The sequence below is a fragment of the Natator depressus genome, chromosome 14 (assembly GCF_965152275.1).
Source record: "Natator depressus isolate rNatDep1 chromosome 14, rNatDep2.hap1, whole genome shotgun sequence".
In the NCBI taxonomy this organism is placed as follows: Eukaryota; Metazoa; Chordata; order Testudines; family Cheloniidae; genus Natator; species Natator depressus.
This window is the reverse complement of record NC_134247.1, coordinates 3,358,009-3,382,756: the sequence shown is the minus strand read 5'-3', so window position 1 is coordinate 3,382,756 and position 24,748 is coordinate 3,358,009. Positions and strand designations below refer to the sequence as shown.

The window sequence follows — 24,748 nt, the reverse complement described above, 5'->3', positions numbered from 1 at the left end:
GTCTGTATTCCACTGGATTTATTTGATCATTCTCTGGTAGAAAGGAGAAAGTCAGCGATTTGTCAGTAACAGTGTGGCGGTGACACTTTTGTGGTTTTGTGTCTGATTTTGTAAGCAAGCGGTTTTGAAGTGAGGTGAAACTTGGCATCTGCTAGACAAATCAGACTCCTGAAAGGGGGACGGGAGTCTGGAAAGGTTGAGAGCCGCTGTGCTAGAGAAGGGCGAGCTGGTGGAGGGGCTCCATGGTCCAAGCGCCGGGCCAGGGACGGGATCGCTGCAGCAGCCTTGTGAAGGGAGACGAGCAGGGAGATGGCACTGGTCGAGGCCAGAGGAAAGGAGGCTGTGGAGATTGAGCGGTTGCGAGCCTGGCGAGGGCTCGAGTGCACGGATGGACAGGGAAAGCTGTATCTCTGCAGAAAGAATCTGCAAGGTCTAGATGGAGACCCTCCCTCCCTCCACCAGTTTCTCAGCCGTTAGCCCAATCTCCCCAGTGCGGATTCTCCCAACCCCCACCGACCCACGATGAACCCCTCCCCCGGCTTGCCCCTAGCCTGAGGGGAAGGGTCTGGCCCCACAGCTGGGAAAGGAGACAAGGAGAGGGGAGGGTCCTTAACCCTCCCCAGCAAAGCTGTGCACCCCTAGGGAATACGCTAGTTCCCAGCTCCCAGCCCCCTGGGCCTTAGCTAGTGTCATAGGTAGTGCGGTGCAGGGTAGGTGGCAGCCAGGACTCCTGGGTTCTACACCCAGCTATGCCTCTCACTCTCTGGCCTCGGACATGTGATTTCCCCTCCTTGTGCCTCACTTTCTCGCTCTGTAAAGGGGGGATGATGCTGAGGTTGTGAGGCCGAATTCCAGCTCCAAATCCAGGTGCCCTAGAAACCCAACGGCACTTTGGGGCGACTGAGCAGAAATGCGAGTGTGCTGCTGGGTGCATGGAACACCCCTGCGTTGCAGCCAGCTCTGGGTGGAACGAGGCGCACAGCAACTCAACCCAACAGTCTGAGGGCAGGAAGTGAAGAGTCCTTTTCCGATGGAGGTTGCCGGGGAAGTTAGGTTAGTAGCATGTGTCACGGAGTGTGGGGGAGTCCAGGCCCTGCACCCCTCTTCCTGGGATTCACTGAGACTCTCAGCCAGCCAGTAAAACAGAAGGTTTATTGGACAACAGGAACACAGTCCAAAACAGAGCTTGTGGGTACACCCAGGACCCCTCAGTGAAGTCCTTCTGGGGGAGCAGGGAGCTTAGACCCCAGCCCTGGGGTTCCCTGTGTTCCTCCACCCAGCCCCAAACTGAAACTAAACCCACCCAGCAGGTTCCCTGCTGCAGCCTCCATCCACATTCCTGGGCAGAGGTGTCACCTCCCCCTCCCCCTCCTGGCTCAGGTGACAGGCTCTCAGGTCTCCCGTCCCCAGGGCACATTCCCAGGTCAACGCTCCCCCCTCCCTGCTGCGTCACATCGTCACATCTCTCCCCCCTTCGAGACTGAACTGAGCGGGGTCACTGTGACCAGTGACCTGGGGAAGTTCGGGGCCCCCTCTCCGGGACAGCGCATCCGCTATCAGGTTGGCACTTCCCTTCACGTGGACCACGTCCATGTCGTAATCCTGCAGGAGCAGGCTCCACCTCAGGAGCTTGGCGTTGGCTCCTTTCATCTGGTGCAGCCAGGTCAGGGGAGAGTGGTCGGTGTACACGGTGAAGTGTCGCCCGAGGAGATAGGGCTCTAGTTTCTTGAGGGCCCACACCATGGCCAGGCACTCCTTCTCGATGGCCGCGTAGTGTTGCTCCCGGGGTAGCAACTTCTTGCTCAGGTACACGATGGGGTGTCTCTCCCCCTTTTCATCCTCCTGCATTAACACCGCCCCCAGTCCCGTGTCGGAGGCGTCGGTGAACACCACAAAGGGCTTGTCAAAGTCTGGGTTTGCTAGAACTGGGCCACTGACCAGAGCCTCCTTCAGCGCCTGGAAAGCCTCCTGGCACTGCTCGGTCCAGACCACCTTGTCTGGCTTCCCCTTCTTGCATAGCTCAGTGATGGGGGTGGCTATGGCGCTAAAGTGGGGCACAAATCTTCGGTAGTATCCTGCCATCCCAATAAAGGCTTGGACCTGCTTTTTGGTGTGGGGAGCGGGCCAGTCTCTGATCACCTCCACCTTGGCCGGTTCCGGCTTTAGGCGGCCGCTCCCCACCCGATGGCCCAGGTAAGATACTTCAGCCATCCCCACCTTGCACTTCTCCGCTTTGACAGTCAGCCCAGCCCCCTGGAGTCGGTCCAGCACTTGTCTAACCTGGGACACGTGGCCCTCCCAGGTCTGGCTAAAGACACAGATGTCGTCAATATACGCCACGGCAAAACTCTCCATCCCCCTCAGGAGCTGGTCCACCAGGCGCTGGAAGGTGGCCGGCGCTCCCTTGAGGCCGAAAGGCAGGGTCAGAAACTCATAGAGCCCCAGAGGGGTGATAAAGGCCGATTTCAGCCGGGCATCTGCATCCAGCGGCACTTGCCAGTAGCCCTTTGTAAGGTCCATGGTGGTAAGGTACCGAGCTCCTCCCAGCTTGTCTAGGAGCTCGTCCGGCCTGGGCATGGGGTAGGCATCCGATACAGTGATGGCATTGAGCTTCCGATAGTCCACACAGAACCGGACTGACCCATCCTTTTTGGGGACCAGCACCACCGGCGAGGCCCAAGGGCTGGCCGATGGCTGGATCACCCCCAAAGCCAGCATGTCCCGGACCTCTCTTTCCAGGTCCTGAGCAGTTTTCCCTGTGACTCGGAAGGGGGAGCATCTTATCGGCGGGTGCGACCCTGTCTGCACCCGGTGGACAGTCAGATTAGTGCGTCCAGGCTGGTTGGAAAACAGCTGTCGGTACGGATGCAGCACCCCCCTGACCTCGGCTTGCTGGGCAGGGGTGAGCTGATCCGAGAGGGGGATTGTTTCCAGGGGGGAACCAGCTCTGGTCCCAGGGAATAGATCTACTAAAGGGTCATCTCCCTGCTCCTCCCACTGACCACACACAGCTAACACCACATTCCCCCTGGCATAATATGGCTTCATCATATTCACATGGTACACCCGGCGGTGGTGGGCCCGGTTCGACAGCTCCACCACATAGTTTACCTCATTGAGCTGCTTGACGACCTTGAACGGGCCCTCCCAGGCGGCCTGTAGTTTGTTCTTTCTCACGGGGATGAGAACCATCACCTGATCCCCGGTGGCGTAGGCACGGGCCCGCGCCGTGCGGTCATACCAGACCTTCTGCTTCCTCTGGGCTCTGGCCAGATTCTCCCTGGCCAGGCCCATGAGTTCAGCCAGTCTCTCTCGGAAGGTCAGGACATACTCCACCACTGACTCTCCATCGGGAGTGGCCTTCCCCTCCCACTCGTCTCTCATCAGGTCCAGGGGGCCCCTCACCCTCCTTCCATATAACAGTTCGAAAGGCGAAAATCCGGTAGACTCCTGGGGCACCTCCCTGTATGCGAACAGCAGGTGAGGTAAGTACTTGTCCCAATCCTGCGGGTGCTGGTTCATAAAGGTGTTCAGCATCATCTTTAGCGTCCCGTTAAACCTCTCCACCAGCCCATTGGACTGGGGGTGATATGCTGAGGCCCAGTCATGCCGGACCCCACATTTCTCCCACAAGCACCGGAGCAGGGCCGACATGAAGTTGGACCCTTGGTCTGTCAAGACTTCCCTGGGGAACCCCACTCGGCTGAAAATGGTCAGGAGCGCATCTGCCACGGTGTCTGCTTCAATGGAAGCTAAGGGCACTGCCTCGGGGTAGCGGGTGGCGAAATCTACCACCACCAGAATGTATTTCTTCCCCGACCGGGTCGTCTTGCTGAGAGGCCCCACGATGTCCATGGCCACCTTCTGGAAAGGCTCCTCTATGATGGGCAAAGGTCTCAACGCCGCTTTCCCCTTGTCCCGGGCCTTCCCCACCCTCTGACAGGGGTCACAGGATCGGCAATACTGCCGGACGGTGGTAAAGACCCCGGGCCAGTAAAAGTTCTGTAGCAACCTCTGCCGGGTGCGCCGGATTCCCTGGTGCCCTGCGAGGGGGATGTCATGGGCCAGGGACAGGAGCTTGCGGCGGTACTTCTGGGGGACCACCAGCTGCCTCCTGATCCCACAGGACTCCCCTTCCCCTGGGGGAGCCCATTCTCGGTACAGGAACCCCTTCTCCCACAGGAACCTCTCCTGGCAGCCTCTCCTCATGGTCCGTCCCTCACTGAGGTCGGCCAGGTCCCTGAGCTTCTGCAAGGAGGGATCTTTCCTCAACTCGGCCTGGAACTCAGCGGCTGGGGAAGGGATGGGGCCCGGTTCCCCCTCCGTGGCCAGGTCTGAGGCCGCAGCCTCTCTGAGCCGTGCCCCTCGGCGCTCCCTCCCCACCCGAGTAGGGTCTCGCGCCTCCAGTGTGGTACCCTCCCCAGGGTCAGGTCGCAGTGCCCCTCGCCGGCTCTGGCTACGGGTCACAACCAGGGCGGTCTGGGGGTCGCTTGGCCAGTCCTCTAGGTCTCCCCCCATCAAAACTTCAGTGGGCAAATGGTGGTGTACCCCCACATCCTTGGGGCCCTCCTTGGTCCCCCATTTCAGGTGTACCCTTGCCACGGGCACCTTAAATGGGGTCCCGCCCACCCCCGTCAGGGTCAGGTAGGTGTTGGGCACCACCCGATCTGGGGCCACCACCTCGGGCCGGGCCAGCGTCACCTCCGCGCCCGTATCCCAGTATCCATTGACCTTCCTCCCATCCACCTCCAGGGGAACAAGGCACTCTCTCCGGAGGGACAGCCCCGCACCCACCCTGTAAACCGAGCACCCGGAGTCCAGAGCCTCCAGCCCTCTGGCGGGGCTGGCTGGGGGTACTCTTCCCTCCTGAGCAGGTGGCAAACTGGTAGCCCCCCTTTCCTGGGTCGCCTGCCCCTCGTCCAGCTGAGTCCCTACCCAGTTAACCCTGGGTAGGTTGGGTCTGCTCAGTTTGTCCCTGAGCCCGGGGCACTGGGCCCGTACGTGGCCTCTCTGGCCACAGTGATAGCAGCTCAGGTCACGTTGGTCCCCTCGAACGGGTCGGAGGGGCCCGACACCAGGCGTTCCCCTTTGGAGGGGGTTCTCCCTGTTTCCCCGCTGGGAGGCCCCATGGTGACTCTCTCTCTGCATCGGGGGGGGCCTGTTCTTTTGGGACTCCTCCCGGCTACCCCCTGACCGACTGTTCACAAACTCGTCGGCCAGCTGCCCTGCATGCTGGGGGTTCGCGAGCTTTTTGTCCACCAGCCACAGCCTCAGGTCGGAAGGGCACTGTTCATACAGGTGCTCCAGTACAAACAGGTCAAGCAGGTCCTCTTTAGTTTGGGCCCCCGCTGTCCACTTGCGGGCATATCCCTGCATCCTGTTGACCAGTTGTAGGTAGGTGACCTCAGGCGTTTTACGCTGACTCCGGAACCTTCTCCGGTACATCTCGGGGGTCAGCCCAAACTCACGGAGCAGGGCCTGTTTGAACAGTTCATAGTCCCCTGCCTCTGCCCCTGTCATCCGGCTGTAGACCTCCACGGCTTTGGGGTCCAGTAAGGGGGTGAGGAACTGGAGCCTGTCTGCAGGGTCAACCCTGTGCAGCTCGCAGGCATTCTCAAAGGCCGTCAGGAAGCTATCTATGTCCTCCCCCTCCTTCCGCTGGGCCAGGAAGCACTTATCAAAGCTCCTTGCAGTCTTGGGTCCCCCCTCACTCACCGCAGCCGGGGCCCCACTGCTCCTCAGCCTGGCCAGCTCCAGTTCATGCTGTCTTTGTTTCTCCTTCTCCTGCTGCTCATGTTGACGCTCCCTCTCCTTCTCCTGACGCTCCCTCTCCTTCTCCTGACGCTCCCTCTCCTTCTCCTCCTGCTCATGTTGACGTTGTTTCTCCTCATGTTGACGTTGTTTTTCATGATCCTCCAGCTCCCTCATTTTCCTCTCCCTCTCCCATTCCAGCCGCATCCGCTCCAGGGATGGGGAGCTCCGCTGGGAGGATCCCCTGCTGGCTGCTGGGGTCAGGGGGCCCTCGGTATTCGCTGGGCTTCCCACAACCCCTCCCCCAGGCATAGGTAGGAAGGGTCTCGGGGTGTCCTGGGCAGCAGTCTGACCCCTCCCAGCCTGGTCAGGCCCCAGGGCCCACGCTGCGTCCGCCGGGCGGCTTCCCTCAGGGACAGGGATCGGGTCATCCAAGCGATCCCTCTCCTCCAGCTGGGCAATCAGCTGTTCCTTGGTGGACCTCCCGACGCGCAGCCCCCTCTGCCTGCACAGCTCCACCAGGTCGCTCTTAAGGCGTTTAGCGTACATCTCCCGGCTGGCCACTCGCAGGCCGGGCAGCTGTCCACGGTTTCCAGGAAAAGCCCCTAGTGTGCCAGTCCTTCTTGAGGTCACCACCTCTTTGCCAGGGTCGAGCTGCAGACTCCTCCGCCCCTGGGACCGCTCGCTGCAATCCCCCGGGGGACCCTGTTACTGCAAAAGTCCTTCTCTCTGGTCACACACTCCCAGGGGTTAACCGCCCCCTGAAACCGTCTCTCTCTGAATCTTCAGCACGCCTGGTCCCCGTCAATCCCCCTTCGTTTTACTGTTCCCCAGTCACTTACTGCAGGAAGCGCCGTTCACGGGGTGCAATAGATCCCACCTCTGCCACCAGTTGTCACGGAGTGTGGGGGAGTCCAGGCCCTGCACCCCTCTTCCTGGGATTCACTGAGACTCTCAGCCAGCCAGTAAAACAGAAGGTTTATTGGACAACAGGAACACAGTCCAAAACAGAGCTTGTGGGTACACCCAGGACCCCTCAGTGAAGTCCTTCTGGGGGAGCAGGGAGCTTAGACCCCAGCCCTGGGGTTCCCTGTGTTCCTCCACCCAGCCCCAAACTGAAACTAAACCCACCCAGCAGGTTCCCTGCTGCAGCCTCCGTCCACATTCCTGGGCAGAGGTGTCACCTCCCCCTCCCCCTCCTGGCTCAGGTGACAGGCTCTCAGGTCTCCCGTCCCCAGGGCACATTCCCAGGTCAACGCTCCCCCCTCCCTGCTGCGTCACATCGTCACAGCATGTAATGTCCAGAGAGAGATTTGGACAGGATCCCTCCTTTTGGTAGACATGCTCGGGGATCTTTGATTCCTTCAAGAGCCAGGGCCTCAATTTTCCATCAAATCCAGACGCTGCTTGGGAAACCAACCAAGTGATTTTATAGGAAATAAAACTCTCTGCCCAGAAGCCAGGTCGCCTGCTGTCCCACAAACGGGTGATCTAAGCCCCACAGCCCTGCCCGCATCCGTCTGAGCCTGACACCAGCTTTGCAAATGGCCACTGTTTTCTGCTGAAATAGACACCTTTAACAAAGCTGCACATTAATCCTCGGTCACTACCACAGGACACTCTGGTGCCACTCAAATCCCCACAGTACCTCCTACCGTCTTGTCCGGCTGGGGTTCTGCGTAGGAACAGCTGCTGCCTCTTTCTGCGTCTGAAACCGCCTGGTACATCTGGATTCCAGCTGGGCTGTGTTCTTCCAAGCTATTGATTAAATCCTGGTGATGATTTATAGCGTCTTTCCATTCTGTTTCCCCACGTTGCACGGACGCTGGCTGGTGGGGCTCAAAGAAAGGGTGTTAAGTGGTGAATGTGACGTGCACAACGCTCAAGTTTACATCTCACGATAAAAGTCTGTCACGGTGCTGGGCCGAGAACTGGGAATGAAACTTAAGAGGCGAGTCCTCCGAGAGAGAGACAGACACACACTGTCCCCATTATCCACACATGCTGTCCCCCTACTCTCACTCTCTCAAGATGTGTCTACACTGTAAGCTTACTCCAGACTCTTACTCCTTTTTTCAGCCCTAAATTGCGTCTACACTGGAAGATGCTTTTTGAGTTTTACACATTTTTTTAGCCCAACCCCCTGTTCGTCCCCGACAGTCCCCACATAAACCTTCCCCAGCGGTCTTAACCTAGAAGGACCTCAGCTGGGCGAGCAAGCACAGGTTCAAAGCACGCCAAACAACAGGTGTCTCTCTTTAAAGGTGTGTCTACACTGCACCAATCTTGACGCGGCGTGTGGCATGGACCCGCTGCACCTTCCCCAGCACGGACATCAATAGCTGTGCAGATGGTGAGGCACGGCGTAGGCGAGTGAAGACACGCCTGAACCCTGTGCGTGTGTCCCCTACACGACCAAGCGGTGCCTCCCCTATGGACACTGCTGGTTTCAGCAGTATAGTCTCCCTCTGCCTCCCCGCAGCCGGAGCCTTCGCTGCGGGGAGTTGCTCCCCACCGCAGCGTGGACCCAGCCTGCTGTGCACGCCTCCTACGCGCCGTCGCCAGCAGACGCGGCCTGGGTTGCCGCGAGGGTGTAGACACCACACCCGGGCACTTCCCGCAAAGCCGCGCTTCGTGCCCCGCGCCACGCTTGCTGGGTAGACGCAGTTCACACGCCCAGCTCCCCTGTGGCAGAGCTGCATGGCACACGCGCGCACACACACAGGCACGTGCACACGCGCACACACCCCTATACCTGCCGCCAGAGGGCGAATGAGCGAAGCAGAGCCCAGCCCAGCTGCTTGTGTGCTGCTGTGTCAACAGGAGCCTGCTGCGCTGCGGTTGTTGTGTACAGTTTAAAGATCTCCAGGGGAGCCGGCGAGATCCCGCAGGCAGCAAAAGCAGCTGGGCAGAGCTGGGCTGGCCCTCCTGAGCACAGCCCGGTCAGCTGGCGTGAGAGGCAGCCGGGGCCAGAGCTCCCCGAAGGCTCTGTAGCCTCCTGGGGGGCCGAGAGGACAAAAGGCCCTGAGCCCATGGATGGGAAAGGGTCAGGCAGGGCTGGCGTCGTCCCCGCAGCCCGCCTCCCCCTTTTGTCTCTGGGAGGATTAGCCTAAGTCTCAGGTTGTTTAGGAAACAGCGGATGCAAGTGACAGGTCTGTGGAGGGGGGAGTGGCGGGTGCAGGGTCCTGAGAGCCATGCCTGTGGCAGCTGCTGCTGGCCCTCCCCTCTAGACCCTCTGTGCACCTGCCAGGATCATGAAGGAGGTGAAGGAGTCCAGAGACCAGCAACTCACGGTAAGTTGTTCTTTGCTGTCACTTGATTCGTGCTCAGCGTGGGAGGGGGGACTGACTGCCAACTGTGCCCAGTGATGCCCGGCGGGCACACATCGGGAGCCCAGGGAAAGTGGGGAATTCCCCTTCGTGCTGCTAGCTAGTACGTGCTGGTTAATGATGCTCGCGTCCTGTCTGGCAGGGTGAAAAGGGCTGGGTGGCTGGTCAGAACGGGAGCAAAAGCTGGAGTTTGGATGTTGGCCTCAGTGCCTGGGAGGCTGGCACTAGTCACTTGTCTTCCCTTGCCCCCTGCTCAGTCCAGAAATGCCCCGGATCCATTGGGTCAAGTCACTGTAAGTGTCTCTAGCTGCATTCATAGGTAAGGACTGGGCTGCAGCCGGCCCTCTGTCCCCACGCTCATTCCTAGCGGGGCAGGTTCTCTGGGAACCTGTAGTAATAGTGCCTTTGTTGATTGAAACGTTACCGGTGTTGTGCACAGTGACTACCTGTGTGTGAGCTGGGGAAAGAGTGTGTGTGTGTAACCCTCTGGAGCTCTTACACACCTGGAATAAAGCCACACAGTGTGGTCAGGAGGTGCTACAGACCTCCACTGTGTAAGTGTGGTGTTGTGCACGTATATGCAAAATAACGTGTGTATGTGGCTAATATAGTTTGTGTGTGTACTATACTAATATAGATTAGTTTGTGAGTGTATTAAAGTACTTGCTATAGCCTCCTAGGGACTGGATTTTGCAGCCTTTGTCCTCCCACAGTTTGCTGTCATGAATTGCAGCAGCATTACACACACACAAACCAAATGATGATGCCAATATTTTTAAAGGAACTGTTTACTGGAGAGCAGTAAAACTGTTTTCTAAAAAATCCCAGCGCCTCTCCAGATTTCCTGTTTTACTTTCAGAACAGAAGGAGAAAGATACTGCAGATCAAGGAATGTAAGAGGAACAATAAGAGCCCAGTCCCAGATGATACAGGGTGTTCTCAACTTCCTTTGGGGGCGACTTGTGGGATCTGAGGCTAAGCAGTGCACATTGTAAAGTGTGCATTGGATGCTGTATCGTGTGTGTGTGTGTGTGAGCAGCAAATGCTGGGTGTGCAGTGTGTAGGTGTGCAGTGTGTAGGCGCGCATGCCGTGGAGTGTAATCTCCCATAGTGCATAATGATATGGCTGGACTTCTATCTCAGTGCTCTTATGACCAGCCCCAATCCCGTCTTGGTTTATATGTTGCCACCAGCCCCTCTGTGGGGAGAGGCAGCGTCTGCTGTACGGTTAAGTTGGAGTGTCTCTGAGTAAGCGTGTCAGGGTCAATAACCCACGGGTCCATTTGCACTGCGGGGTTGTGGTGCTGCCCAATAGCAGGGCTCTGGTGACGCTCCCCACACAATTCCCACGTGTGCCGATGTGCGTTAGTGCCTGGAAAGATGCTATTTTTTGATCTGTTCATGCAAGAGATTCTGGTCAGCGACGTGGCCCACCAATCGAGCTCTCACACTGATGCTTCATTAACAATAGACAATTTTTAAGTACCCAGCTCAACTTGGCCTTTGCTAGGAAGCCAGGCCTGGTGTGGGGGGTGACACTCACGTCTGCAGTATTTGCCACAAATGAGTCCAAAGACCTCGGTTTTTGGCTCTAGCTACTCAAGCTTCCACTGCGGGTTGGGTTCTGCCAGTTTTACAGTGGGGAGCCTATCGAGTGGTTTGGGATGAGAGATCAGTAGAAGTTGGGGTTGGAGACTGCCAAATTGCAGAGGAGTCTGGGAAACTGTAGTTGCTCATGTGAGAGAGTTGAAGGTAAGCTGGAAGCAGAGCGCTCTGGGAAGGTACAAGTTAGCAGGCCGGGCCCCAGGGTTGGGTTCCTGGTTTGTGAGTTGGCTAATGCGGGTGGTTGAGAATCATGAATGTTTTATTGAAATGCTTTGGTGCTGGCAGTATGGGAAGGAAGCTGGTGCAGATGTTCACATAAATGAAGTGGAAAGAGACAATGCAGCAGTGGATGAGGCAGAATGAGGGTAAAGGACAGGTTCATATTAATTGGTAATATCATGAAGTAGAAAAGGAGCAGTTTTGCTAAATTGCAAGTGAGTGCCAATTAACATCCAAAGGATCCGGTGAGGCTCTGGGATTATAAGACTGTACTTCACGCTGTTGTCAGTGGACTGACCCCATTGATGGACTATTTCATCGCTGAGGGGACGTATAACTGTAGAATTATGTACATGGAAATCGCATGCCTGTTTGCTTCGTGGATCATTTTTTAAAATAAATTTGGTTGGCTCATTCCAGGTGGTTCTCTACGACCTAAATGTTCTGTGACCGCCCTAGAGGCTCAGACTTGAAAGCTAAATTGGGTTTTATTGCATCTTTAGCTTTAACAACTTTATATTAATTGGGAACGTTTCAACACAAAGGATACAAAAGGTTACAAATCCGGGTGTGTTGCCACTGGGTGATGAAGATCTTGGCACGGTGTCCTGGCATACAGACAGCACCTGGCAGACAGCGGGCATTTCCAGGGCTCAGATACCCACTACTACTTGAATTGACCCCCTCCCAAATATAGGGCTTCTCCTCTCCTCAGTGCCCATGCCTCACCCCCGTTAGCACCAGTGATGAGTGGGGGCCCAGAACTGAGCCCTATGTCTCATGCCACTTGGCTTTGGACTTTCTGGGTGGGACTCAGCCTCTTCCCAAGCTCCTGGTCCCTTTGTAGGGAATGTGACCATTATAGAGACTCTCTCCCAGACAGGCAGGGGACCCGCTCAGCAGTGAAACACACACGGGGTAAATGAAGCGAAAGAGGGAATCGATGCCACAGTGTCTGGGGAGCTGGTCGGGACGTGGCTGCACCAGGAATCACTAGCCGTCAGCACCTTTGCTCTCACAGACCAAACCTTTTTGCAAATCCCCAAGCACACCTTGGGCTGACGGATCAAACAGCTAGCAGGGAGCTGGCCAGGCAGTGAAGAGCGCAAGGTTAGAGGGAGGGAAAAGCCCCTCTGTGGACAGACTGGCTGAAGCTGTCCCTTTAAACTTGGCGACAGGGCTGGTGTGAGGAGCCGGAGTCACCGATCTGCTCCCAGCGGTGTTTTCTTTCTTCCAGGAAAAAGCTGTAATTGCTGTGTGCGTGGCCATCGGGGAGGGCGCGCCAGGGCCTCTGCACTGCCTCGCTAGAGAGGCGATGCCTCAGGTGAGGCGTGGGGTGGGGAATGGACATCGGCAGCAAAGGTGCTGTGCCAGATGGGCGGCTCGCACTCAGCCGGCTTCCTAAGTGCTAGGAACTTTCGGAGACACTCTGTGCCAGGCCGGCACCATGGCTCACGTGCAGGTGCTGATTCCCCGTCTCTTCTGCCTTCCCTCCACCGGCTCCGTTCGCCACCCACGTCTCTCACCCACTCTTCACTCTCTTCCAGGTGGCCCTTCGGATCCGTCCAATCAGCATGGTGGAGCTGGAGGAAGGAGCTACTCTCATAGCTCATAAAGTGGATGAACAGGTACGGCAAGAGCATTCCGGGCAGGTGGGCGAGCGGGGGGCTTGCTGGCATCGTGTGTTGGGGACATTGCCCTGGCAGATCCAAGTTCAAATCCTGCCTCAGGTCTGAGTAAGTGGCTGTGATTTTGGTGCATTTTGTCAAAGCCCCCGGTGTCCAGTCTAAAGAGAAATGAACCTAGAAGATGGTCTGGCTGGAGGGCTGCGGGTCAGGATTCAGGGGCATTGGCAGAGCTGTGTGTGGAGAGCACAGGGCTGGGCTAGCAAAGAGGGGCCTGCAAGCTAAGAATGAGGTGCATTGGCAGAGCAGCATACGGAGGAAGCTCGCGCTGCCCTTTCCCGCATTAGGCGTGACTGGAAGATACTTGGCAGTGTCTCTCTTGAAATCCTCTTGCTAAGGGTTGTGATGGGAGACGAGGATACAACAAGCAAAATCTTCCAGGAGCTCTTTCTCTCGATGCCCTTTAAAAAGCAAAGAGCAAGGTGTTTTCATGCCGTTACACTTGGTTTCCTTTGTTACTAGTTTTGCATTGAATCGCCTGCTTCCCAAGGTGCTAGGGAAGTGCAGGTAGAATTGTACCTGCTGGGCCCATGTGCCCACAAAGAGCGCTCCTGCTGGGCATCTGAATACGGCTGCCCAGCGCTCCAGCAGTCCCCCACCCTCCAAGGGGCCACTGGCCTTAATTAGGGGTCATTCTGACTTTCCTTTAAATCCAAACCAGCCAGTAAAACCTCCTCCCTTGGGACTGCCCAAGAAGAAGCGTTTTTAAATGCACACTGGGGACCCTCGCCCCTGGACATGGCAAATGGCCTTGGAGCGCTACAATTCCTGCTCCTGGTTGTCAGTTGCAGCCTGTCTCAATTCCCGCCCGTGCTCTCCGCAGCTTGCTGAGCAGGAGCGTGGGTGGAAGGGCGGCCGCGTGGATGAGGCACTGGGCTGGGATTCTGGAGATGGGAGCCTGATTCACTACATCTCTCTGGGCCCCAATTCCCAATCTGCGAAAGTGGGGCCGTTATCTTGGGCGCACCATAGTCTGGTTAGTGCGTGAGCTCTTCAGGGCCTGGCCTGTCTCTCACTGTGTTCGTGCCACGCCCAGCACCGCAGGTTGCGGGGGTCCTGCCGTGTGGGAATGCAGGATGCAAAAGATAAAGGAAAATTTCCCGTGCTAGGTTCAGTGAGGATTCTTTCAAACGTGGCCAGTCACTCACCCGGATCAGTCACACTTCAGATCAGCCTCCTGCCCCCAGAAGCTACTGGGCCAAAAACTAAACACTGAAAGGGAGGGAAAACAAAACCCAACCCCAGAATCAATCCCTACCTTCCCTGGGTGACGGGCGTGGCAGGGAGCCAGCTGAGAAAAGGTTAACAGCTGTGTCATCCTTTCCCCCTTCTTAAGCCTTGCGCGTCCTTAGGAGGTAGCTCTGGGTAGCCCACCCATTGCTCTCAGGAGACCAAGTATTCTCTGGTTTGTTGTTGTAGGGTTCATCATAAACACCAGGTTGCCCCTGCTGGTTTGTTGTAGGTTGCGTGTGAGCCCCAGGCCTGCCCGTGCTGGTTTGTTAATGGAGGGTTGCTCATGGCACTGAAGCAGCTCTTTAGTGTAAGAAACCCTTGGAACAAACTCCACGGATCTGGCCCTTGGCTGAGGGTCTGGGCCTGTCAACCTTTCCCATGTCCCCTGGTGCTGTCTGATCCTGGCTGCCTTTGGCTTCCCCGTGCCCCATTCCATTATCGATCCAGCTCTATTAACAGCTGCTAAGCACTGGGGCCAGGTTACCGCTTGCCAGCCCCAGTGCGGCCTCACGTCAGGAGGAAATTAAGCTGTGTTTATTAGCAGGATATTTTTACTCCCCTCGAGCAATTACGGGAAGAGCAGGCGGCCGTGAGCTCAGGGCTGTCTCTGCCATCTGTGTTTACCTGGGCTGAGCGCGGCATTAGGGGTCTCTCCAGGCAGATGGTAACTGGCTGGGCTGGAAGCAGGGCTGCTTCCGGGCAGCTGGTCCCAGGGTCACCAGGTGGGGAGCAGGGCAGACCAGGCCCCCTTCGAGGTGCAGCTGGATTGCGGGGGAGGGGGAGAGCTGTCTGTTAGAGCCAGGAGGGGACAATGGAAGTTCTGTTTCACAAAGGATTTGGGGTTTCGACATCTGCCTTTGCTCTGTATTGGAGCAAAGCCCCGAAAATTCCCAGAGCCTCTGTGAAGGGAAATTCCTTTGGGGGCAATTGAAACATTTGGGTTTGACAAAATAGCAGCGGTTTGTTTGGCTTTTGGCTTCGCTTCAAAAGCGCACCGTTGTATTCCCTTCTGCAACCCGTTTCTGAAGGAAAAGGTCATTTCAGCGTGAAATGCTTTGTTCCAAAAAGGCTGCAACAGGACATTTCAGAACTTCCCCCACCCTCCCATCTACCCACCCTCCCATCTGACGCAAAATGAAATTCCAGCAAAATCAACCTGAGGACCCAGGCGCGATGGAACATGGCTCCGTTGGCATTTCCCGGCCAGCTCTGTGGTCTAGGTGCGTTTCCAGTGCCTGAGTGAGGGCCTGGCTGATGCCCAGACTGTGGGGACAGGGAAGGGGCGGTTACACAGCTTGCAGGGTAGGTTGGCAGGCTCCAGACGAGCAGGGTTTGGAGGTAATGCCCCACTGAGACGCAAGGGCCATCCCCACTCTAAGCGACTGCCTTAGGCTCCCTGCAGACGTCACTGCGTCCATTACACCCTGGTCATGTTTTCACAGGGCAAGACACTTCCTGTGGTCCCGCTGTATCTGGCAGCCGGCGCCCTCAGCCTTACCCAGGCCCTGGGTGTCAGATGAGAATGGGGCGGAAGGCGGGTGCCTTGGGGCTGTGCTGGGAGGAGCGTGTTCCCTGTCGCACTCTCATGCCATCCCCAGGCCCATCTTCCCCTCTAGGCTTTCTGCCTTTCTTTTCCCCTTCCTTCGTTCCCTTCTTCGCAGCAATGGGAGGTAGGAATGTCCCCCAAGGCTTCTCCTCCCCCAGCTCCCAGGGCACGGCAGGATGACTCCCTATTGCCCAAGCCCTCCGGCTCTCACGTATGGAATCCTCCGGACAGTGTCCGGTCTGTTCACACACGCACGGCGCACCGGGCAGGACTGGGGTGGGGTCTGTCCTAGACAGCCCCAGAGCTGGAGGAGTGGTGAGTTGTCCAGGGCTGGAACAGCAGGGGCTGTTGCAAGTGAGAAGAGAGGTGACCTGGCATGTTAGCGCCCCACATCCCGGGGTGTTGGCAGAGCTAAGCTGGGGGAGCCCAGGCCTGGGATAGGAGGGGCTGCGGCGGGTCTGGGATCAAGGTGCCAGCACAACTGAGTTCACTAGCGAGGAGGAAAAAGTGCCCCGCACTGACCTCCAAGGAGTGCCCGCCCCTTGCTTCTCTGGGACGCCAAATCCACAGCCTCCCCTTCTGGGCCTCTTTGGCTGATTTTCTTCCCCTGGTAAAACCGAGAACAAAGTCCAGGCCGAGGGAAGCAGCCATCCTATGCCCGTGGCTCTGCCCGCGCCATGCAGGGGATCAGGGTGGGGGTGTTGGGCACTCGTGTGTGTGTGTGTGTGTGTGTGTGTGTGTGTGTGTATGGGGCTGGGAGGTCAGATGCAAGCCGCTTCTCTGGGTTGCCTTGGATAGCAGGTGCACCCTCCCTCGGGTGCACAGGGGCCGGCGTGGGCTCCGCTCCGGCCAGGGGACAATGCTATCTCAGACGTGCACTGGCATGGTTTATCGGAGCACCTAGTCGCCGTGGCAACGAGTGTGCGCAGGCGGGGGGGGGCGCGGGGGTCAACGCTGGCTCCAAGCAATAGAACTGGAGACAAACCCAGCTGCCACGTCAGGGCCTGGGGGCGGGGGGGGGGGGGCGGGGATGCCAGGGACAACAGGGTGTGGACAGGATCTCTCCTGATCCCAGTACGGGGGCTTCCTTGCAGCCTGTCTGATCCTGCCCCCGCCGTCCCCATGGTGTCAGGGATCTCTCCTGCCCAGCTCTGCCCTTGCTAGTTCCTGCGTGAGCCCATTCTGTTGGGGAGCCAGTGTGCGGGGCCCTGTCGCTGCCCTGTGCTGGAGGGCAGGGGGCGGGTAGCAGGACTTCTTTCTGATCTTCGTATTTGTAATGCAAACATAGATTTTATCTAACAAAAACCAGTGCCAGCCGCCCTGGGAGACCCTACAATAACAAACCAGCATGTGTAGCCCTGCCCTTATGGCGACCCTTCAATAACAAACCAGTGTGCATAGCTCTTCCCTTAGGGGAGACCCTACAATAACAAACCGGCATGTGTAGCCCTACCTTTATGGGAGACCCTACAATACCAAAGCAGAGCGGGATGCTACGGGAGCCCTAGAAGTACTTGCGATAGAAGGAATGCCGGGGGAGTGGGGTGGGGTGGGGAGTGATGTTAACCCCTGTCTGGCGACCTGGCACCCAGTAAGTGGCTCTGGCACAGGGGATGCCCACAGCCCGGAGCGGGAGGCACTCTGTTTCTCACCTAGGAGATGCTGGCAAGGATGGAAGTAGGGCAGGTGGGGTGGAGTGACGCCACCCCGCTTCCCCCAGGGTAGGGTTACACACAGACACCAGCCTGCCAGCCCGGCACTCGGGAAAGGTCAAAATCTGCATTGAAATGGGAGACAGGGAGAAGAGAGTGGGGGGGGGGGGGAGGGGGCAGCGTTGCGCTGGCTGTGTCCCACCCCCCCCCCCCTTCGTATCCTCACTGGGGGGAAGGGGCTGGAAGAAGTGTCTGTGGAAGGGCCGAGGACTGGTGGGGAGGGAGCAGCTATGGGCCAGGAGGTCTGGTGGATCCAGCCCTTCCCTCCCTGGTGTGCCATGGCCAAGGGGGAGAGTCAGGGAGAGCACCCCCGGCCAGGGTGAACAGCCCCCCACCCTGACTCCCTGGTGGGGGCAGCGAGAGTGCCCCCTGCTGGTTGCTGCCAGAGTGTGTGGGGAGCCCCTGCTGGCCCCCCTGGGGCAGCGCTCCCTGCTTGTCCCCCCTGTGGAGGGCACCTTGCTGGCGCTGCCCCACCCTCGGCCTGCGTGGCACAGAGCCGCTTTTGTGTGTCGCTGGCCCACAGAGGACTGCGATCAAAGGCCCGGATCGGCGCTGGGGAGGACAGTTGGATTCTCTTGGCACCGCGCACAAAGCGCTCGTTAAGGGCCGGCCCTGGCCCCAGGAACAATGCACAACGGGAGAGCAGCCTCTCCCTGTAGCTCGTCCCTCCTGTGCCGCTGTCCCTCGGCTGGCCTGCAAAGCCACCTGGGCAGTACTGGCTCACCCAGGCCTGGCAGCCAGCCCAGGGCGAACGTCCTCACGGCAGCCCGTCCATCGCACGCTCTGCCCTGTCCCTCAGCCTCCTGCATTTCCCACCGCTGTCCCCGCAGGAGCCAGTCCGTGGGCGTCAGCCGGGGCAGCTCCCTCGGCCTGCTGGAGACCCCAGCTGGGAATCTGGCCCAAAGCGTTTTATCCTGGGTTGTACTGGTCACCCACGCCCCCAGCCCCAAGCACATGTACTGTCTCCCCGCAGCTTGTGAGCTTGACGGGCCATCCCCCACATCTGAGGGGGAACGTACTCGCAAGACCCCTGTATCTTCTGCTGCCATCGCTTGGTTGCCTTGGCAATGGTCTTAGCATGGATACAGCAAGCCCTTTGTAAGAATGAGCCGGGGCTTCTTTGTAAGAATGAGTCCAGCACCCGGAATGTGCTGTATGTATGCGCTTACTTTAGGGTTGTTAACCTCTGGACCTTGCTGCAGCAGGATATCCTGGAAGCTGAGGGAGGCCCTAGTGGCTAGAGTACTGAACTGGGTTCTAATCCTGTTTTGACCACCCGCCCGCTGGGTGACCTTGGGCACGTCACTGCATCTCTTTGTGCCCCAGATTCCATCTGTAAAATGGCCTGAAATATCGGCCTCCTTTGTAAGGTGCCCTGAGATTAACTGATGACAAGCGTCAGAGAAGAGCTAGGGGTTGTGCTTTTCTGTGACTAGCCCTGGCATATGCCAGGACACTGGTGAGGATGCTAGTGACAGCTTGAGGGCACCATCAGATCAGCTGCTGGGGTTCCAGAGCTGTCCCCGTCCCCTGTGCAGCACTGCAGAGCTGGGTGTGTTTTCTGGGGGCTTAGGGCTTCCTCTGAAATATCCTGCACCAACACTGGGGAGATCTGCCCACTGCCTGGGATGGCCAGGGGGTGAGATGCCAGGCTGGTGGTCTGTTGGCCAGGCCCCTTCCCTGCTGTGCACAGGTGCCTCGCCTGGCCGGGTTGGTGGCTGCTGATCATATTACACTGAGCCCTGGCCAAGAGGCGCTGAGGACGGTTTTGTTCTCTCCTTGCTCTGAAACCCAACCTGAGCCTTGTTCCCACCAGTTCAAAGAGGAACCTGATGCCAGGCAGCAGCATGCGGGGCCAGGGGGCTGTTTGGGCCAAACACGGCAGCGCTGGGGGGTGCAGCTGCAATTCCAGTGGAACTAGGGTGACCAGATGTCCCGATTTTATAGGGACAGTCCTGATATTCAGGGCTTTTTCTTATATAGGCACCTATTACCCCCCACCCCCGTCCCGATTTTTCACATATGCTGTCTGGTTCCCCTAAGTGGAACCGTCCCCTGAGCTGGACCTGGGGTGATAGCCACTGGGCTTGGAGGGCTTGCCTGGCCCTGGGCCTCCAGCATTTCCCAGCTGCCACTGTGGTGGTGCATGCAAATGGAGTGGATTCCTAGAGCCATCCTACTCCAGGGATCCCTGGATCCCCCCATCCCCCTGCATTTCCTCCTTATTTCAGTGCTCTGGCTGGTCTGCCTCGCTGGGCTCCCCACAATGGACCCAGGCACAGCCGGGCCTCTGAGGCCACCCCCTCCAGAGCCAGCCTCCGCCTTCCCAGCCTGGCTGAAGAACAGCTTATCTTGTCCCCTGGGGCCTCAACAAACAGCCAGGTGCCTTGTGAATGGGGAGGGATGTCCCAGCAGCGAGTATGGGCCTGTCCTCTCCGCCGCAGTGCTGGGCCGCACCCAGGAGCAGGAGCCGGGGCCAGCAGTGCTCACAGAGGACAAAGGAAGATAAATGTTTCCCTGGCGGGGGCCTGGGGCTGAGTGGGTGAAGAACACTGGGTAACGCACAGAGCCTGCAGCCCCTGGCACTTGCTTCGGGGAGCAGCTGCCCTGGTCTCTCTGGATTCTCGTGCTGGATCAGGGATCCCAGCTCTGCCCCCTCTCACCCCCCACCCCCTCACCCCTCCGGCTCACACACCTTGCTGGTGCCGCTCAGTCCTGACCTTGCACTCTCCAGCCCCAGCTCTGCTGGGGACCCGCAGCCCCCCGCAATCCCCACCCTTGTTCTCCTCTGCATGCTGCCATCTGGAAAGCGGAGCTGCTGCTCCGGGGCCCTGACTCGGTTCCACCGCCACCCAGCTGTAGCCGTGTCTCCCCAGCTGACACCTGAGACCCAGCTAGTCTTTAAATAAAGGCCACTCTGGCAAACCTAATCTCCTGAGCTCCCCTGAGAGAGCAGCTGTGACATTAGCCTGTGGGCCCAGTTCCCGAGTGACCCCAGCTTTCAAAAGGGCCATTCGGGAGCAGGGAGGTCACTGGCTAGCATTCCCTGGGGCATGCGGAGACCATCTCCTTCTGGATCTACCTTCTCCATTTGTCTCTGCCGGGGGGAGAGGCCAAAGCAGAGGTCGGTCCCTGCTAGACAATCTGTGCCCCGTACAAGCCGGCAGAGATCTCCCTGCCCCATCTCGCTGCTCATTGCTCCCTGGAGTGCAGCTGAGCTCCAGTTTAGCACGGTCTAATTGCCAGCCAAGCCCCCAGGGGCCAGCCTGTCTCACATCTCAGAATCAGGTCAGTTATTAAAAGGCTGCAAACCCTGAGCCCCCAGGGGAGGATAGCAGCAAACAAGGAGACTGAGAGAGGGAAGGGCAGAGCCATGCCAGGGCCGGGGGCAAGACAGAGCCAGGAACTGTACCAGCATGGGGGGGCACGATGGAGCTGGGAGTTGTGCTAGGTTGGGGGGGGGGTGATGGAGCAGTGAACCATGCCAGGGCAGGAGGGGGCGTGATGGAGCTGGAAGCCATGCCTGGGGGGCTGTGGGGGGGGCGGGGGGTTGATGGAGCCATGCCAGGGCGGGGGCATGGCAGAGCTGGGAGCTGAACCAGGGAAGGGGGTGATGGAGCCATGCCAGGGCAGAGGGCGTGATGGAGCCGGCTGTCACGTGGCGCTCCCCTGATGTCAGCAGTGACGCTGGTGGGGGAATGTTCAGCAGAACAGATCCCTCTCGGGAAAACGCCTTTTTGACTAAAACCAATTTTTTTTATTTTTATATTTTTTTTTTTTTGCAAACTCGTGTCTGTTTTGACAAAAAATACATTTTGGAAAATGGTGGGGAGAAGCTGTGACCAAAGCAGCCCGTCCTGCTTTGCCAGGGCTGGAACCAGAGGTTCCATGGTTTGTTTTCAAAAGGCCGTTTCATTTAGAAAGTGGCTGTGTTTTATATATAAACCAAATTTCACATTAAAACATGGCCAATATGGAAACAAACCATTTGGACTGACCCCAAATTGGGGCAGTGCCACTTCCCAGGCCACACAGCTGCCAGCTGGCACCGAGTGTCTGTACCCCCAGCGCCCTTCGATTGGGTTTTGGAGCTGCCCAGCTGGCCCCTCCTGGCTCCGTCCCCCGGCGTGCGGCCTCGGGGTGTCTCAGCCTATTGGGGAGCCTCTTGGGTCAGGGACTCTCCAGGAGGTGCAATCCCGGCGCTACAGGGAGCTGCTTACCCCCCAGAGAGCGGAATGGCCCCCTGCCCCAGCCGGTCTCCCTGGGAGATGGCCTGTCTCTACCCAGCCTGATCAGTGGGGCAGGCTCGGGGGGCTGTCCTCAGAGACCCAATGGAGGTTCATTTCACTGCCATCCTGTTGTAGAAGGTGTATGGCAGCCCAGTGCATGCTGCAGCCCAGGTGCCCGCTACGCCATCCCTCGTCCCCCCCGATTGCTGCGCCGGGACACGCGGCTTCCCAAGGAGAGTGGGGGGTCGCAGCGTGTGGGGCAGGCGGGCCTGATCCTAGGGCTGCCCAGGAAAGGAGGCTGGCACGTGGCCATGCCCTGCTGACCGCTGGCACCTGGTGTCCCGGCAGGTAGTGGTGCTCATGGACCCCATGGAGGACCCCGAGGACATCCTGCGAGCCAACCGCTCCCGCGAGAAATCCTATGTCTTTGACTTGGCCTTTGACTTCACGGCAACTCAGGTGAGGAGCCGGGGCCCTGGAATCCTGCCGGGCTCGAAGCCTTTCGTATGGGCCACCCAGCCCTGAGCCTGGAGGATTGGGGGGTCCTCGGCAGGGGACCTTGCTATCCCAGCATCCTCAGCCCCCACCCTGCCCCCTCCCCATCTGCGCGACACAGTGGCTATGGCAGCAGGTGCTCAATGGCGGCCGGGCAGCGGGGCTGGGCCAGGCCGGGGGCTGGGCCAAGCCGGGCCCTGGGTCTGGTTTCAGCAGCTCCATTTCATGCTAATGTCCACAATACGCTGACACTGGGGAGGCTGCCCCCATCAAATGCGCCCCGCTTCCTTGTAACAACCAAGACAAGCGGGGGCAGGGAGAGCGTGGGGGGGGGACTGTGCATCCCCTCTCCTCCAGTGCCCAGAGACCTGCCCTTCAGCAGGTTTCTGAGCCCCTCATTGGCCCCGGGCGGCGGGGAAGGGAATTGGAACTCATCTAGTGGATGGAATCAGAGCTGCCCAGCTGTGTGTCAGCAGCCCTATACTGCTCCCCGTTGGTGGCGATTCTCCCGCACCTTGGGTGGCAGGAGCCAGGGCATGGAGCACAGGAGGCTCTGAGCTCTGTCCCTGTGCGCTGGGTGAGCACAGGTCTGTCCCAGCACACCAGGGCGTGTGCCTCATCGTGGGGCATGCCAGGAGGGTTAAGGTGGTGGCTGCATGTGGGTGGGTGAGTGGAGCAGAGGAAAGGCCCGTAACGGTGGCTGGACAGCTGGGGAGGGGTCTGGGATCCGGGGGGAAGCTGGATGGTACATGCGCACCCCACATTTTCAGATGAGGGGAGTTTGGTCCAAAGGTAATTGCCTCGGTGTTGTGGAGGGGGGAGATGACAGGACACGGGGGGGGAGAATCCTGACATGTCTGTCTGCACCGCCTCCCCACCGGGGCCTGTCACCCTCCCGTGCTCTCCGGCTGCAGGAGATGGTCTATCGCGCCACCACCAAGGGCCTGATCGAAGGTGTCATCTCTGGGTACAACGCAACCGTCTTCGCCTACGGCCCCACCGGTAAGGGCCGCCCCACACTGGGAACGCTTGCCCTCAGGGGCCAAGGCAGGGAGCCACACGGGGCAGGGAGCCACCCGCGCCTCTGGCCAAGAAGGCAACGTTTCGGCCTCACCACCGGGGTAGCGGGAGGGCAGGGTCTGGGAGGGACCCAGGGCCTGCGGGCCCCCAGCCCTAGCACTAAGGAGTCGGCTCAGAGCCACAAAGGGGAGGGTGCAGCATGAAGCAGGTGTCCACGGGGGATGCCTGCGAGCCACTGGTGGCCGGGTCCCTGTCCCCACCCCGCCCAGCACAGACCCACAGGGGATGCCCCGTCCCCTCCCCACCTAGCACAGACCCATGGGGTCCCCTGCCCGGCAGAGAGCCCTGACTGCCTTCCTGCTGCCCCCCAGGCTGCGGGAAGACGTACACCATGCTGGGCACAGACCATGAGCCCGGCATCTACGCACGCACCCTCCATGACCTGTTCAGAGCCATTGAGGAGACCAGCGATGACATGGAGTATGAGGTGTCGATGTCCTACCTCGAGGTAAGGCCCAAGTGTGTAAGGACAGGCAGGTTGTGTGTTTGGTGCTCATACCGGGTGTATCTGGTGTGTGTGTGTGTGTGTGTGTGTATGGAGAGGCAGGTTGTGTGCGTGTGGTGTGTGTGGTGCTCATACCGGGTGTATCTGGTGTGTGTGTGTGTGTATGGAGAGGCAGGTTGTGTGCGTGTGGTGTGTGTGGTGCTCATACAAGGTGTATCTGTAGAGTGTGTGTGTGTGGGGACAGGTGGGTTGTGTGTACGGTGTCTGTGGTGCTGATACAGGGTGTGTTGTATAGTGAGTGTGTGTGTGTGGACAGGTGGGTTGTGTGTACGGTGTCTGTGGTGCTGATACAGGGTGTGTTGTATAGTGTGTGTGTGTGGACAGGTGGGTTGCGTGTGTGTGGTGCTCATACAGTGTGTGTTGTATAGTGTGTGTGCACAGACAGGCAGGTGGGGTGTGTAACGTGCATTCGTGTGTATGGTCTGGGAGGTGCCAGGGACCGCGGGGACTTGGCTTCCCCTTTCCCCAGCTCACGTGGAGCCCCCGGGGTCGCTCCACCGTCTCTGCCCGTCTCAGTCGCCGGCTTTGTGGTCCAGCGAGCACCCGCTCTGTGCCCAGCGGGCAGATAATCGCCGTGGTAACGCACGGGGACTCCGCCACCAGCTCGCTGCCTGCGTGGGCTACTACAATATTGACACACGCAGCCAGGCTGCCGGGGAGGAACCACCCACAAAGACTCCCTGGGAGCCAGGCAACGGGGCCGGGGTGGCCGAGCGGATAAATATCCGGGAGTGGGGCCTGGGCAGGGACCAGGGGCGCATCCAGCTCCCTCGTGCAGCCGGGACCCAGCCCAGTCCTGCCGCGGGCCTGGTCCGGAGGGTCAGGGCTGAGGGCAGCGTGCCAGCTCCTGGAACCTCATGGCAGGGCTGCTAAGGGGCAGCGCTACGGGGCAGGGTGGGGAGCAGACGCTGGGCCTGAGGGAGCTCACAGGTGCCAAGGAGCAAAGGACCCTCCTGTTCCTTCTCTGAGCTGTTCAGCCCCAGTGGTGTGGGGGGCTGGGAGCCTGATCCAGATCTGGGGCCCTGGGGTCTCTAAACCATCAGCACTCGCCAGCCGTTGTCAGTGCCCAGACAAGACGCTGCCCAGAGTCAGGGCAGGAGCCCAACAGCTGCCAACGCCCAGCGGAGGGGGATTGGCCCTTCCCTGAATATCGGCTGCATTTCCCTGCTGCCGCCTGGCACTCTGCCTGGCCCCCTGAAGGCAGGGGTGCCCTTGGCTTGGGGGAAGGTGAGGCCCCTCCTTGGCATTTTCCACGCTGGCCCCCATTGTGGGCACTGGCATGGCAGGGCTTGATCCCAAGAGCCAGGCAGCCAGGGCTGATGGGGAGCGGAGCCAGGCTGACTGTGGAGGGTGCATTGG

At 58.9% G+C, this 24,748-nt stretch overlaps 1 protein-coding gene across 2 annotated transcripts in view; it reads left to right on the top strand.

The window, feature by feature from the left end:
* Positions 1 to 8,547: 8,547 nt before the first annotated feature.
* Positions 8,548 to 24,748, top strand: part of KIF19 (kinesin family member 19) — a 29,244-nt gene continuing 13,043 nt past the window's right edge. For both annotated transcript variants that reach the window (XM_074971009.1, XM_074971010.1), the window contains exons 1-5: positions 8,548 to 9,044; positions 12,452 to 12,532; positions 21,658 to 21,768; positions 22,719 to 22,806; positions 23,196 to 23,332. In XM_074971009.1, the coding sequence (XP_074827110.1) occupies positions 9,006 to 9,044; positions 12,452 to 12,532; positions 21,658 to 21,768; positions 22,719 to 22,806; positions 23,196 to 23,332 (456 nt within the window). In that variant the 5' untranslated portion in view covers positions 8,548 to 9,005. The remainder of the gene's footprint in view (positions 9,045 to 12,451; positions 12,533 to 21,657; positions 21,769 to 22,718; positions 22,807 to 23,195; positions 23,333 to 24,748) is intronic.